This window comes from Myotis lucifugus, unplaced genomic scaffold (assembly GCF_000147115.1).
Source record: "Myotis lucifugus unplaced genomic scaffold, Myoluc2.0 scaffold_69, whole genome shotgun sequence".
Taxonomy (NCBI): Eukaryota; Metazoa; Chordata; class Mammalia; order Chiroptera; family Vespertilionidae; genus Myotis; species Myotis lucifugus.
In genome coordinates, this window is record NW_005871117.1 from 246,779 (window position 1) to 262,794 (window position 16,016).

Here is a 16,016-nt window from a genome sequence, read left to right on the forward strand (position 1 = left end):
TTTTTATATTTAGAATTAGGCAGCTGGACTCATTTTAGATGATCCCAGTTTTGTTGGCAACACCCAAAGCTTTATAGTCAGGAGCCAGTTGAACATATGCCTTCTTCTCTCCATCAGGCCTCATGGGGTGTTGACCTTGGCCACCTCAGTGTCATAGAGCTTCCTCAAATCCTGTCTGACCTGGTGCTTGTTGGCCTTGACATCCACAAGGAACACAGTGTATTGCTGTCTTCTGTCGGGGGATTTGATGGTGGCACAGTGGGCAGGCTTGTTTCTCCTGGGTGCACTTTTCTGAGGATATTTGGCTGCCTTCGGAGCCTCAGTGTCTTTGGCCGTCAGAAGGTGGGTGACGTGCGGATCTTCTTTGTGTGGCTGTGGGCGCCTTTCAGCACTGCTTTCTTTGCCTTCAAAGCCTTTGGTTTGGCTTTGGCTTTGGGAGAGATAGGGGCTTCCTCCTTAGCTTTTGGCACCTTCTTCACCATCTTTGTAAAAAGCTCCAGGCAGTTTTCATCAGCTGAGTGTGGTGGCTTCTTGGAGGCCCTCCCCCATCCCCTGCAGCCCTTTGCTAAGGAACCTGCCCCCGGGGAGGCCCCAGGGATCTGCTGGGATAGCACACTCCACATGTTTTCCTCTCCCTACATCCGCACCTGACTTCCCTGGTGCCTTTTATTTCTCATCTTGAGTAACTGGGGCAGTTTTAAGTAGAGCTATTCTTGGGTAGCATTTATAAAATGAGACTTAAATGTCATACAAATTGAAGTAACAAGAGGGATTTCTCATTGAACAGAGAGTTCTCTGGCCTGTTGGCAGGGCTGGGAGCCTGAGAGCGTCCTTCATGTTCCAGCGACGATTTCTTGAAAGTGCAGCTTCTGGTTGACAGGGAAGGTGGAGGCAGGGCTGTACCCCGACTCCGTGCACCCTCTGACCCTTCCTTCTCTGGTCCTTTGGGACCAGGGGCCTGTTTTTCTCTCAGTTCAACAGAGGAATAGGAGCATCTCTCCTCTTGGAGCGTGCGTTCAGTCTCGTAGGGATCCCACTGGGGCCTGGCCCCTGACCTTAGAGTCCAGCCAGTGTCTCAGTCCATCCAGGCTGCTCTAACAGAATGGATGGCTCAGAGACAAGCATGTATTTCTCCCCGTTCTGGAGCCTGGGAGGTCCAAGATCAAGGTGCTAAGGCCGCTGCAGCGTCTGGTGGGGCTCATTTCCTGGCTCAGTGGTGGCACCTTCCCGCTGGAACCTACCTGGCAGGGTTGGGAGAGAGCTCTCTCTGGGGGTGGGGTTCCTTTATGACACATTAATCCCATTCATGAGCGCTCCAAACTCATAACCTAATCACCCCAAAAGGCCCCGCCTCCTAATATCACGCCTTCGGGGTTAGGATTTCAACATAGGAATTGGGGGGGACGGACACAAACATTCAGACCTTGGCAGCAGAGATAAGCTACTGGCCGTTCTGCCGTGTGAAACAGAAAGGAACAGCCCGGGAGGGAGCAGCTGTTTCTGATGAGTGCTGCAGAGTGAGTTCCAGGGAGGGGGCCCTTCAGGTGGGCCTCCAAGGCATGGCTCCGGAGGCAGTAGGCCGGCTCTTTGTGTCTAGGCTTGGGTTTCTGCCAAGCAGATCCCGAGTTTAGGACTGAGAGCAAGTAGCTTATCTGGGAGGAGAACTGGGAGCTGGGCAAGGCTACAGCTGCTGCTTGGCGTCTAACCTCCTCTCCCTGAGTCCTGGGAGGAGCTGAGCTGTGGGCTGCAGGACCGAGGAGGCCGTGCCCCTGGTTCCATATTTAGGGAAGTGGTCCTCCCTGCGTTTCATCAAAGGGCGATGCCTTTAAGTGTAGTGGCTAGTGGACAGCCAGTAAAACAAGAAAGGAAAAGCCCTACCTGGTTTGGCTCAATGGATAGAGCGTCGGTCTGCGGACTGAAGGGTTCCAGGTGCAATTCCAGTCAAGGGCACATGCCCGGGTTGCGGGCTCGATCCCCAGTAGGGGGTGCGCAGTAGGCAGCCGATCAATGATTCTTTCTCATCATTGATGTTTCTATCTCTCTCTTCCTCTCCCTTCCTCTCTCTGAAGTCAATTAAAAAAAAACAAACACACAAAACAAAAACCCAACAAGGAAGGAAAAGCTACGCTGGGCCACAAATGCAGCTTTGTCAGGCATCAGAATCACCTGGAGGGGATCACCCCAGGGGTTCTGATTCAGTAGGTCTGGGTGGGGCCTGAAATGTGCATTTCTAACAAGTTCTCTCCTGATGCTAAGATGCTTCCAGAAGCACTGGCTCCGGGTGTGGGGCTGTTTCCCCTGTAGCCCTGGCTCTCCTGGCTGGAGCAGAGGTTGGCTTGGGTTTGCTCTCTGCTGCCTGTGATGACCTCGTCCTGCTGCTCCTTTGCTTCTCCCCTGACAGCCAGGACCAGGAGGTGGCCAGAACGTTTACCTGGGCATCCTCACCCCACCTGACCACATTTGGCCAGTACCAACTTCCTCCTTGGCTCTGGCACCATGCGACAGGGCTCTGAGGCAGAGCTGCCACCTGTCCAGCTGTAGATAAGACTGAGGGGCAGCCTTTGGGGCCGGCTGGAGTGTGGTGATGAGGGAGCCAAGGACAAAGGGACTATGGCCAGGAAGCCCACCCAGCGGCCAGGCTGCTCACTGAGCCTCGTGGTCTGTGGGGGTGGCCACATCAGCTGGGGCGACGAAGAGGAGGAGCCAGGACTCCTGTGGTGGAGACAGGGCTCTGCCCACTCTGGTTCTGCTGCTCCCCTCACGCCAGGCCCAGTGAGTGATGCTCCTTGTCCAGAGTCCAGGGCCTGTGCCAGGTCTCCTGGAATCTCCCTCCTCCCCTTTTGAGGCCGTTTCAGTGCAATCACATCTCTTACCCCGTGAATCCCACCTGAGACACCAAAAAGGAAAAGAAAATCTGCCTTCTCAAGTGGGTTCCAGACATGGAAAGAGGAAGAGGTGAAGCTGGGGAGAATGGACAGTTTAGCATTTGAATCCGAAAGAACAACTGTCCGGGATAGGAGAGAGAAGTGGCATTTGGCATTTTTTGGACAACTCACTTTTTAAAAACATTTACCTTTATTGTAGAAAATATTACAGGTGTCCCCCTCCCCCATTAACTCTCTCTTTCCAATCCAGCCCCCTCCCCAGGCCTTCCCCCACTATTGTCTGTCCATGGCCTATGCACGTATGCATATAAGTTCATTGGTTAATCTCTTCCCGCTGCCCCCTTCCCTCTGGAATACGTTGGACAACTCACTCTTATTTTGTTTGTTCTTTAAGATGTTTATCAGACCTGCAGTGACTGGAGAAGGGCTCACAGTCCCCATCGCTGCCCCAGCCACTCCACTCCTCGGATGTGGCTTCAGTTTAGGGCCCCACAGATGTAGTTGTTTTTTTAACTTATTTTTTTTTATTAAGGTATAAATTACATACAGTAACATTTATCCTTTTTAGCATACAGTTCAATGAGTTGTGACAAACTCATGACCATTTAACCATGGTCTCAATGAAGATACAGAACAATTCCTTCACCCAAAACATTTCCTTCTGTGGCTTTGTAGTTCGCCTTCCACCTTCCACCCCCCGCACCTGGCAGCCACTGACCTCTTCCTGCTGCTAGAGTTTTACCTTGTCCTGAGGGTCATGAATGTAATCCTGTAGTACAAGCATGTCACACCTGCCGGCCGCGAGTTTGACACGCTTGCTGTAGTGTGTAGCCTCCTGAGTCTGGCTTCTCTCACGTAGCACACACGGCATTCGTGGTCCCCCCATGCTGCTCCGTGTATTGGTAGTTTGATCAGTTGTCCATCCTTTTACTGCTGAGTAGTATTCCATTGTAGAAACGTAATGCTGTTGTTGATCCATTCACCAGCTTCTACAAACAGTTGTGTGCTGGTTTTGTGTGAACATAAATTTTCATTTCTCCTGTGTAAATAGTTGTGGGGCGGTGGGGGATCATGAGTAGTGTGATAATGTGTGTAACTTTATAAAAGACTATCAAAGTGTTTTCTAAAGTGGCTGTATCATTGCATATTCCTACCAGCAGTGTTTGAGAATTCCAGTTTCTCTGCATCCTTGCCAGCATTTGGTGTTGCTACTTTTTAAAAAAATAATTTTTAAAAAATATTTTTATTGATTTCATGGAGGAAGGGAGAGGACGAGAGAGATAGAAGTATCAATGATGAGAGAGAATCATTGATCAGCTGCCTCCTGCACACCCCCCCTGGGGATCAAGCCCGCAACCCGGGCATGTGCCCTTGGCCGGAATCGCATCCAGGACCTTTCAGAGTCCTCAGGCTGATGCTCTATCCACTGAGCCAAACCAGCTAGGGCTGGTGTTGCTGCTTTTTGCTGTCAGCTGTTCTGGTAGTGACACAGGGACTTGATAGCTGTCTTCAGTACTTGCAGGTCTGTTGTGTAGAAAAGGAATTGCAGTTGTACCTTGTGGGCCTTTGGGCAGAGCGAGGGTCAGTGGGGGAAATAGAGGGACAGCTTTGAACTCACGCAGAGAATCACTCTGTGGGGAAGGATTGGGTGGGCTTTGTGGGAAGGAAGGAGTGTGCTGCCTCACTGTGGAGGGTTCAAACAGTCTTGATGGCCATTGGGGGGATTCTGCTGACGATTTGGATGGGAGGACAGCATCATCTTCAAAATTCCTTTCAACCCTGAGATGCAAGTAAAAGGGGAATCTCTATTTTTAGTGACTGGGATGGAGTGGGTTTTCTGCAGTACTTGCTGTTATTTTGGAACTTCCTGGCTTAGCACATCTGGGGACTCTTCCTGAGGGCCCTGGGCCTCCTCTGTCCTCCGCCTTCCTTACTGCGAAGGACAGGGGCGCCCAGGCTGCTCCCCCCGCAACTCGCCCACATCAGGGAGCGGCTGTCTGATGGCTTCTCAGGCCTGGGTGGCCTCACTTTTGTGTGTGTCTTGTGTGCTCCAGCCTTGGGGCAGGAGAAGGGGCACAGGAGGCGCCCGTTAGGAGGCCGTGCAGCGCAGGGGGAGGCCCTGGCTCGGGAGTTAGAGCTGAGTTTTGCGCGGGGTCCGCCGCTTTCCTAGCTGCACTGTCTTTCTGGACGTCATTTTCTCACGGGGTGGTAACACCACATACCTGGGAGGGTGCGTGGGGACGAAGGAGGTCAGGATGGAGGGTTTCGCACAGAACCCAGCGCCAGGCTGTGGTGGGCAAACGTCAGCGCTCACTTCATCGTCTGCGTGATCCGCTGCCCAGACCCTCACCCTGCTGGAGCCGGACCGGAGGCCGTGGTGATGCATGGTGACGGCAATGCATGGTGACAGCACTGATGGTCCCGCTTTCTCCTGCTGCTTCTCTCCAGCTTCTGCGGAAGCCAAGGGGCGCACCTTCTGTCGCTTCTTGTGTGACTTGGGGTGAAAATCCTTTCTCTCCCTGGAGGCAGGTCTCTGCACCTGGTGGTTTTCAGTTCCCGAACTCGAGATGTGATGCTTCTCGATACTTCGTGCACTTGGGCGTAGCACCGAGCGGCCGTTCTCAAAGCATGGCCAGCGTCCCCGAGGTCTCCTCAGGGGCCAGTGAGGTCAAAACCATTTCACAACGACACTTAGGTGTCACTTGCTTTTCCACTGTCACACACACTTGCTGTGGGTGGGGTTTCTGAAGTCCGTCCTGGTGTGCCATCCTGCACGGACGCGGGGACGCGAGGCAAGTCAGGCACCAAACGCATAAAGATGCCCAGCAGTGCTGCTCTTCTCACTGCATGTTTTGTTTTGTAATTGAAAGGGTAGTTAATTTTTAATTTAAAAAATCTTACGTAGATATGTAGTAGGTGTTTGCTTATTTTAAAACTAGATTTTAAGATTTCCGTGGTTTTAATTTCTAATCTGGTAGATAGTGTTAGATAGATGTAGCCCATAGAAGCAGAAGCTCTTTGCAGTCCTTAGTCATTTTTAAGAGTAGAGAGAGGTCCTGACATCCAAAAGTTGGGGAACTTTCAGGTTAAGGCCTTGGCTCTGGGGACAGTGCTGTCGTCTGCCGGCTCAGCGACTTGGGCACGTTGCTTAGCCTTGACCAGGTTGGGTGTCCTGATCTGTAAGGTGGGAGTGACAGCAGTATTTTCCTTACGGGGATTGGCTGGGATGATGTATGGAAAGCATTTCAGAAACTGCCGGGCACGAAGTAAGTGCTACTCATGGTTGCCATTGGGGAGGCAGGGAGGCGTGGTGGCAGAGTGTGCGTGCCGAATCTATTTGAATTGGTGAACTAACCTTGCTGGTCCTCGGTTTTCTCACCTGTAAAATGGGGTGACAATATTAGTACCCACCTCGGGCTGTTGGGGAGCTGGAGTTCATGTCTGGGACATTTGTGTTGTCTGCGCTGTGTTAACTCCCCCCTTTCCGGGTGCGCTCTGAGCCTCTGCATCCCACTCGCTTAGGTTGGTCAGTCTCCCACAGGTGGTTTTCCCGGAGTTCAGAGGGTGACTCATAGGCATCTCCCGGAGGGGCTCCGACACATGTCCAGAGGAAGCCCCACTCGGGAGACCCTCATAAGTTATGCAAATCAGAGGACAGTGAAGACCTGGCCCTGGGCTCTCCTCATAAAAGTGACTTCATTTGCCAGAGAGCAAGGACTTATGCAGCCCACACACAGCTGCAATGAGCCTTTTCCCGAAACTCCGGGGCAGGGGTGAGGGTGCAGGGTGTTCGGGGGAAGGTGTGGGAAAGCGTCTGGAGCAGAACCATGCGGGGAGGAGGAGGGGAAGAAGGGCTGGTCTGGGCTCCACTTTAGAGAACATTCTGACCCCAGAGTTCTGGCCTGGAGCACAGGAGTCCTGGGGGGCAGGGTGTGGTGGTTTTAAAATAACATGCACTTCGGGGGGTACTAGATTTAGGTGGTTGGGATACCAGTGTTGGGAACCTGAGCTGAGCGTGAGGCTCCTACCTCAGACCAGGGTATGGCTTGTCACCACAGTGTGGAGCTCCCCATCCTCCCTGGCACTCCTGGGAAATGCAGGCCACACCCGGGTGCCCCTCTTTTGTCTTGGTGGGGGCACTTGGTTTTTGTGAGCAGCCAGCCAACAAGGGTCATGGGGGTGTGGGGGGTCATGATGGCAGAGTCAGAGACATGCATGTGCCCTTCGCACATTCTAGAGCTCCTGGGTGAGTCAGCCTCCTGGGTCCCGTCCATGAAATGGGAAGGCTGCTCTGAGTTCCTGACCCTGAGTTCCTGGCTCCCTGAGGGTCGAGGGCGTCTCAGGTGAACATACGGACAGAGTTAAATATAAAGCAGCATGGACTCATCTCCTTCCCGGACATTTGGGTGAGGGCTGTCCTGTTAGAAAAGGATTTGGGTCTTGTCAGAGGTGCTGGCAGTGGCCGCTGCTCCTAGTAATAGCAGGAGGCACGGGGTTCCCTTCAGGACGCTTCCGTCCTGGCACAGGTGCTGAGGGCCCGATGTGGGCTGGGCCCCCAGAGCCCCACGACTTACCTGCATCACGTCCCACTTAACCGTGGGCAGCTCTCCCTGACAGCCCCTCCAAGCCCGCACACCTGGGCTGTTCGGGCAGGTCCTTCAGGCAGTTGGATGGCTCAGAAAAGGGAGCTGTACGAAGTGTCCCGCCCTAGTCAGGGGAGGATGGGGACCCGGCCCTTGGGCCCAGCTTTGGAGCCAGTCACCTTGGTCCTCGGAGCTTCACTGGGTTCCAGCTGGACCTTCCTCCTCAGGCCATGGCTTCTGTTCTGCTCGGGGCTCAGATGGGCCTCTCCATGCCCAGGGGTGGGTGACAGTTATCGTTTCCAGACTAGGCGAGGATGCGAGGATTAGGGCCGAAACAGTTGATCCTGGAGGTGTCATGGCGCATTGGGAAGGGTGGAGGTTCTCGGGGTGCTCAGCCAGGGCCAGGAGAGCGGGCGGGTGAGTGCTGGGAGGCTTGGGGACCGTCTGGGCCTAGTCTTTGTTTCATCTCTTACTCTCTGACATGTGTTGTCATCTCTGAAGGGCGATGCTCACAGGATACACTGGCAGGGCCGTTGGGCGTGAAAAATGCAGCCAAAAGTCAGAACAGAGCTTGGCATCTGGTGACTTTCCCTAAATGCCCAGTTCTCTTTATTATTTCCCTCCTGCCAGGAACCACCGGGAAGGCACCGTCCCCCCCGCCCCTCCTCACCGACCGCCAAGTGAATGAGAAGGTGGAGAACCTCTCCATTCAGCTGCGGCTGATGACCCGGGAGAGGAACGAACTGCGGAAGCGCCTGGCCTTCGCCACTCACGGGACGACCTTTGACAAGAGGTAGAGAGCAGCCAGCTCCCCTGCCCAACACTCACCAACCTGGTACCATCACCATCCCCTCCCCGCCAGGGGGTCCTCAGCTCCAGGGGGAAGGGGCACAGGCTTGTTCTGCTTCTTCCAAATGGAAATTGAAGCCCATGGCCTGAATCGCACAACTTGAGGATTGAAAGATGTGGGTGTGTCTATCATACATTTGGCCCCTGACTGTGGTGTCCTGTGTGTGTGTGTGTGTGTGTGTGTGTGTGTGTGTGTCCGTCCATGTGCCACTGTCTCCCAGAAGACCCCAGTCTACCTCCTATTGGATGGATCTTTATGTGGCATGCAAACACATTCATTGTACCCTGACATATATGTGTATTAGGAAGAATATATCCCACATGGCTTCTTTGTTTTGAAGAAAATCTTTCATTGCTCCTGTTGCCAGGAAAGGGCAGTCCAAGGATTGGAGCAGAGGGAGAGGCCTTACACACCTGCATGATCAGGGGGGCTTCATGGAGGAGGAGGAGGGATGCAGACTGGTTTATCCTTCCAGGAGATGCTGGAGGGGTCCTTGGTGTTTTAGCTTCTTCCCTTTAAGAGCATCAGAGTGTGTGCCTTGTTCTGAGGAAGATTCCTCTTGGGGGAATGTCGGGCTACAAGCGGCTCCTTGAGGTTGCGCTGATGGGGACATGCCCCAATCAGATGGCACAAAGGCAGGGCAGTGAGGACACGGTGCGCCAGCGTGCATGTGTCCATGGCTACTTTCATGCTACCGAGGCAGAGTGTGTGGTTCCACAGCAGCCATGTGGCCAGCAAAGTCTAGAGCAGCCGTTTGAAATGAATAAAGCTAAAAAAAAAAAAAGACTGTACCCTTTTATGTAATGATGTTTACTTTGAATTTATATTAGTTCACACAAACACTCCATCCATGCTTTTGTTCCGGCCCTCCGGTCCAGTTTAAGAACCCATTGTGGCCCTCGAGTCAAAAAGTTTGCCCACCCCTGGTCTAGAGTGTGGTTCTTTACAGAAAAGGGTTGCTGATGTCTGCTCTAGGGCAGGGGTTCTCCAACTCGAGTAAGCCCTGCAATCCCGGAGGCCTTACTGTTGAAGCACAGATTGCTAGTTAGCCTCCCCTCCCTAATGTCTGATCCAGGAGGTCTGAGGCTGGCCTGACAATTTGCATTTCTAACAAGTTCCCAGGTTATCAATGCTGCAGGAACAGGAACCTCACTTTGAGAACCACTGCACCCTGCCAGTTTTCTCAGCTTTGGCTGCACGTTGGAATCCATTGGAAAGTTAAAAAAAAAAAATTCTGATGTCTGATTCCCATCCCAAGGTGCTGATATAGTTGGCCTGGGATTTTAATGTATACCCAAGATTGAGAATCACTGGTCTAAAGAGAGAAGAAACCTCATCATAGGTTTCTGGTGGACCCACTGTGTGCATAGGCCTGTCACAAGGTCTCCCAGAAGCTCCTAGATCAGTGGTTCTCAACCTTCTGGCCCTTTAAATACAGTTCCTCATGTTGTGACCCAACCATAAAATTATTTTCGTTTCTACTTCATAACTGTAATGTTGCTCCTGTTATGAATCGTACTGTAAATATCTGATATGCAAGATGGTCTTAGGCGACCCCTGTGAAAGGGTCGTTCGACCGCCAAAGGGGTTGTGACCCACAGGTTGAGAACTACTGTCCTAGATGGTCCATTCTCAGCTCTTCAGGCCCATGCAGGGCGCTCAGGCAGCTGAGGGCCCCTCCATCCTGGGGATTCTCATTCTGTTGCCTGTGTGCAGCCGGGGCATCTGAGCTTGACACGCATCCTGGTGGTTGTGGAGCGTAGGAGACTTGGTATTTAGGAACCACTGGGCTGGGGTGACCTAGGACATGGCTTCCGGGGGAAGAGACATTCCTTGTCAGTGTGTTCACGGTGCCGTTTGCTGTCTGGGCCAGGCCCTACCACAGGCTGAACCCTGACTACGAGAGGCTGAAGATCCAGTGTGTGCGGGCCATGTCGGACCTGCAGAGTCTGCAGAACCAGCACACCAATGCCTTGAAGAGGTGTGAGGAGGTGGCCAAGGAGACCGACTTCTACCAGTGAGTGGGGCCTGCCTGGCAAGGGCTCTGGCATCCACGAATGGCTGCCTCTTACCCTTCCTCATTTCTGGACTTGGAGCCAGGCCTCCTGGTTCTAGTCCTGCCTCTTCCATGAGGCCAGCAGTGTGCCTTCAGCAAGTGGGTTTGTGCCTCAGTTTCCCCAAGCACAGAGTGAGGCTTTTAACCTTTCATACCATCTATTGCAGCCTCAGAAGCAGGGTAGGTCAGCAGTCACGGAGAATGGGAGATAGGGGGCCGGGCAGATCCCTGGGATTCTGGGTCGCTGTCCAGGGCTTTGCTGCGGCTTCTGCCGCAGGAGAGGCAGATGCAGCATGCTCCCCTCTGGTCTCCTGGTGCCCCTCTGAGGGTACTTGCCTGCCCACCTGCTGATACTTGCTCAGCCCCAGGTACCTCAGTACGTGGTGGTGCCAGGTCTGTCCCAGGTAGCCCCCTTGTCTGTGCACCCTTGTTGGTGTCAGGTTTTTAACAAGTGGTCTGGGTCCTTCTGGCGTCTGGCTGACAGCAGGCTTTTGCCCACCCCTGAACGCTGGGCACCCAGCTTCTGTGGTTCCCGGCTGGTGTATTAGTGGATGGGGCCCGGGAGGGGCTGGTGATGCCTGGGGTGGGGGTGGAGGCTGTCTGGGGCTCACTGTGGGGGGGTTTCAGCACACTCCACAGCCGACTCCTGAGCGACCAGACCCAGCTGAAGGACGACGTGGACACGCTGCGGCGGGAGAACGGGCAGCTGCTGCGGGAGCGGAACCTGCTGCAGCAGTCCTGGGAGGACATGAAGCGGCTCCACGAGGAGGACCAGAAGGAGATTGGCGACCTCCGGGCCCAGCAGCAGCAGGTAGAGAGGGCCGGGTGCTGGGTGCTGGGTGCTGGGTGCAGGTCCAGGTCGCTCACCACCTACCCCTCCAGCCACTCATCCATCCACCCCCCTGATAATTTAGCAAGTATGTCTGGAGGGTTCGCCTCATGTGAAGCCCTGGGATCTGTGAGCAAACACTCAGGCCTTGCTCTCTGGACTCTGCAGTCCCCTGGAGGAGACACATGTTACTAAAATAATCCCAGGTACCCTTGCATCATTACGAATGTTGCAAGGGTTACCAAGAAGGAGGTGCTATGCAGTGTGTACAGGGAATTAGACTTACTCTGGGGCTGGGGGCTGGGGGGCTGTAGCTTCTTTCCTTTGTACGGATCCCATGAGATTGCAGTTGGAGAAGCTCGGAAACTTTAGAGCCCTGTGCAAACGAGATGGAGTGCTTATCATTGTTATTTTGGTGGGCGTGTGGCCTGTTGCTCTTGCTGCTCTCGGCATTACAAGTTAGTGTCTTTGCTTTGCTCAGCTCGTGTTTCGTGTGGACAAAGGCATGAGGGGCAGGCCAGTCAGAGCCTGGCTTGCTGTGAGTGATGGTGGCCCCTTCTCCTCTCGGAACTGCCCGGCTGTCCAGGGACACGGCAGGGCTGGTGGCATGTGCTGTGTCCACAGATGGTTGACCGTGAGGGGTCGGAAGGCAAGCCCAGGAGGAGGCAGAGTGTTGTCCGAGTGCTGCAGCCTGGGTCTGATTAGGTAGAGAGGCCTGTCCCCATTAGAATCATTTATGGTTCCCTGAGACAAAGCAGGACTGCTGGGCTTGCTCAGCACAGTTTGGCACAACCTGAATTATCTTCTTTGCTTTTTCATTTTTTTTTTTTATATTTTATTGATTTCTTACAGAGAGGAAGGGAGAGGGATAGAGAGTTAGAAACATCGATGAGAGAGAAACATTGATCAGCTGCCTCCTGCACATCTCCCACTGGGGATGTGTCCGCAACCCAGGTACATGCCCTTGACCAGAATCGAACCTGGGACCTTTCAGTCCGCAGGCCGACGCTCTATCCACTGAGCCAAACCGGTTTCGGCTGCTTTTTCATTTGTAATTAAACATTTTAAAATTGTGAAACTTTTACCAACTTACAGAAGAGTTTTAAGTACAGTGCAGAGAATTTTTCCCCTTATCATTCAAGAGTAAGTTGCCAACCTGATGCCCCATCAGCCCTGAACGCGCTAACGTGTACTTTTGACAAGCAAGGATGTTCCATACAACAGCCACATAGGCCCCATCGGGAAGGTAGCGTACATACTACCACCCGGTCAGCAGACCCCTTCGCGGTTTGCTCATTCTCTCAATAGTGTCTGTAACAGGAAAAGGACCCTGTTCAGAATAAAGCATTGCGTCCATTCCCCACGTCTCTTCGGTCTTTTTAAATTGGGAACAGTTCCTTGACTTTGACCTGCATGACCTTGATGCTTGGGAAGATTATAAGCCAGTTGGTTATTCTGTAGGCTGTCCCTCCACCTGGATTTTGGCGGTCCTCACTTTTTGATACCCTTTGAGCATCTTAGGCAGGACTGTCATGATCGTGATGCTGCCTTCTCTTTGTATCCTACTGATTGGGACTTTGCTTGATGGGCCTGTTACTGATGGTGTTCACTTCGGTCACGTGACTAAGGTGGTGTCCCCTGGCTTCTCTCCTGTGAAGTTACTTGTTTTCTTTTTGTCTACTTACCTACCTACCTATTGACTCGTGGTTGGTGCTTTATTCAGCGGGTTATCGTCCACTGTGGCCAGCAGGAGCCCCTCAGGGTTACTTCTCCGTCATTTTGTCATGTCCTCCTCACTCTGAGTGCTTCCTTGCTCCCTGGCATAAGGTGTTCCAAGCCCATTTTATAATTTCCCTGCCCTTGTCCTGGAAAATCAGCCATTTCTTCAAAGAGTCTTCATTCCTTTTAGTTGAGAATGGTATTTAGCAGCAAGATCCGAATGCTGGGTGTATTCATAGCTACTGCGGTATCACTGCTCCCAGGGCCTCTCAGTGGACAGAGTAGGGAATGTCTGTGGACACCCCTGCACCCCCACACTCACACCTCTTTCTATCCCTTATGTGTCTATATCTTCAATAGGTAACATATATGTGGAAACAGGAGTTCACACTAACACTTTCAGTTCCAGTCCAATACTACAACACCACAGGGCTCATTCTTTTACTCTTCCCATTTGTTGTAATTCACTTTTACAGCAGTGTGAAACTGGTTCCTGTTACTGTGTGGGGATTTTGTTGTTGTTGTTGTTGTTTTATTTTTTTGTTAATCCTCACCTGAGGATATTTTTTCCATTGATTTTTAGAGAGAGTAAAAGAGAGAGAGAGAGAGAGGAGAGAGAGAAACATCGATGGGAGAGAGACATTAATGTGAGTTGCCTCCCACGGGTACCCTGATTGGGGCTGGGGATCGAACCTGCAACCCTGGTCAGGTATGTGCCCTTGAATCAAACTTGTGACCCATCAGTGTGCAGGCCGACACTCTAATCACTTAGCATCACTGGCCACGGCTGGTTCCTGTTGTTCTTAATCTGTCACTTGGTCAGCCCCACTGTGTACCCTCATCCCATCTCCTCTCTAGCTCCCTTCCCACTCGTTCCCTTCTTACCCTTTTGGGCTCCCATGTTCTGTGCATTCCCTCCCCCGGCCTCACCTGTGCAGGTCCCTCCTCATCCTGTGCCGGCTCTGATGCCCACTCGGCTCCACAAGAGCCACACACCGACTAGAGCTCCAGGTCCTGCTCGGCCTCACTCATGGCTGTCAGGTCAAAAGGTCAAATTGTTCAAAAAGGGGAAGGGCAGGACTTTCTTTTCATTTTTATACTACTTTTTTAATTGCAAAATTAATATGCATTTTACTAATAAAAGCATCGAACAATACAGGCGTTTTAAAAATAAAAGGTAGAATTCCTCCGTTGTCTGACTCCCAAGAACTAACTACTTTGAGCACTGCCAGTGGGAAGTTTGAGGTTTTTATGCGTGCACAGAACCCTGGTATCTTGTCAGGTTAATTCACACACTGGCACCATGCGTCTGTTATGCTGTGGCATTTTTCTTGCTGAATATATAGCGTGTGCACCGTCCTACTTCAGGACAAAGCCCACGTCCCAGTTTGTCGTGGCTGCAGATCATTGAGTCACAGAGACGCACTGTGATTGCTTCAACCAGGCCCCTTGCTGCCGGACTCCTGGGCTGTTCTCGGGATTTTCCCATTTAAACTGTTGAAGAACTGGCTTCTGTGGTTGGCTTTCTTTCTGTGATCTTTGTTGAAGTCTTAGTGGAGTTCCCAGTGCAGGCTCAGGGAGGGGCCCGAGGCGATGTACGGGGGCTTATCCCATGTCTTCGTGAGCCCTCTGATCAGGGGACTTGGTCCTGGGCGGGAGTTGGTAGCCCTGATGGAGCCTTCACTGCTGCCCCCCCCCCCCCCCCCACACACAGACTCCACTGCCTGCCTCTTTCCTTCTGTCCCTCTAACAGTTCCAGGATCAGGACCGGGGTGGGCGGTGCTGGGGGAGCACTGCTTTAGGGACGAAGGGGGGCACAAGGAGAAAGTGCGGTGCCAGCCCATGGTTAGTGCCGTGCTGAGTGCATTGAATTTCCCTGCGTGTCCACGGAGCTTCCTAGAGCAAAGGCTTAAGACGGTGCGTTTTCAGTTGTTCAGAGGCAAACCATTTTACCCCAACGGGAGTCCTCTGCAGAAACCCGTGCGTGAGGCGGGTCAGGATGACGGCTGTGGGAGTCAGGCACAGGGCCAGTCACAGATCAAGTCCATGTATGATATGAGTCCATTCGCAGGAAGTGTCCGGAACAGGGAAATCTGTGGAGACAGAGTGTCTGCTAAGGGGACGGTTTCTCTTTGGGGTGATGAAATGTTCTGGAATTAGATAGTGGTAGTTGCTGCACAACTTTGTGACTGTCCCCAAAACCACTGAATTGGGCACTTACAGGGGGAATTGTGTGGTATGTGAATTATATCTTAAAAAGACTCCAGTTATCACCTTGTCATAAAAAAAAAAAAAAAGAAAGAAATCAGCCCTCATGAGGCAAAAATGTCCTTGCCTCCCGATCCCTGTTTTCCCTCAGGCCTTTGATGGCTGTGCAGGCAGCCAGCCTGAGATGAGCACACACTCTGCCCCCCCCCCCCCCCCTCATAGTTTTTCAAAAAAAGGGAAGGAAAAGGTCCCCCCACCCCTCCTCAATCCCTGTTCTCCTTCCTTTTCCCACAGCTGTGACCCTGGGAGGGGTAGTTTATTATAGTGGTCAGTGAGTTTCCCCAGTTCCGTTCAGCGGGACTGGTGCCCTTCCATGAGCCCCCACGGACCCCCACCGAGACAGGAGGCACCGCTGGGGGTAGATCTCCGAGCTGCGGGCCCCCTGCTGACCCCGGCCTGGGCCTTCTCACCTGGACCAGGTCCGGGTAGGTGCCTGGCTGAGCAAAGCTCCCGGCCCTGGTAGGTCAGCAGCGGAGGAAGCAGGGAACAGGGGAGGCCCAGGTTTCCTCCCCACGGCCTGGGGGCAAAGGTTGCCCTTGCTGGACAAGGCCGGTTTTGTTGCCTGGTTCCTCCCACGCCTTGTTCACTTGAAGAGGCCCTTGCGGGGTAAATGGTGCTGTTTGACTTGCTTGTTTGCTTGAGGGATTTGTGGGGCTCCCAGCCCTCTTCATGATTTATCTCCGAGGAAATGAGGCAGCCCCGGGTGGGGGGGGGTCGGGGGGGGGTGCAGCGCCACAGGCAGGGGCCTGGGCCCCTCTTCCCACTTGAGAGCAGCAGTCAGGTGGTGTGTGTGTGTGTGTGTGTGTGTGTGTGTGTGTGTGTGCGC

The 16,016-nt window shown here is 53.0% G+C and overlaps 1 protein-coding gene across 7 annotated transcripts in view; it reads left to right on the plus strand.

The window, feature by feature from the left end:
* Nucleotides 1-16,016, plus strand: part of DLG5 (discs large MAGUK scaffold protein 5) — a 71,561-nt gene that overhangs the window by 9,435 nt on the left and 46,110 nt on the right. For 6 of the 7 annotated variants that reach the window (XR_002829655.1, XR_002829654.1, XR_002829656.1 and 3 more), the window contains exons 3-5: nt 8,099-8,261; nt 10,192-10,335; nt 11,002-11,185. Coding sequence is in view for 3 of the 7 variants with exons in the window: in XM_006090175.3 (XP_006090237.2) it covers nt 8,099-8,261; nt 10,192-10,335; nt 11,002-11,185 (491 nt within the window). In the remaining 4 variants the exon portion in view is untranslated. Of the gene's footprint in view, nt 1-8,098; nt 8,262-10,191; nt 10,336-11,001; nt 11,186-16,016 lie in introns of those variants that run through there. The other variant, XM_023755061.1, reaches the window with a different exon arrangement.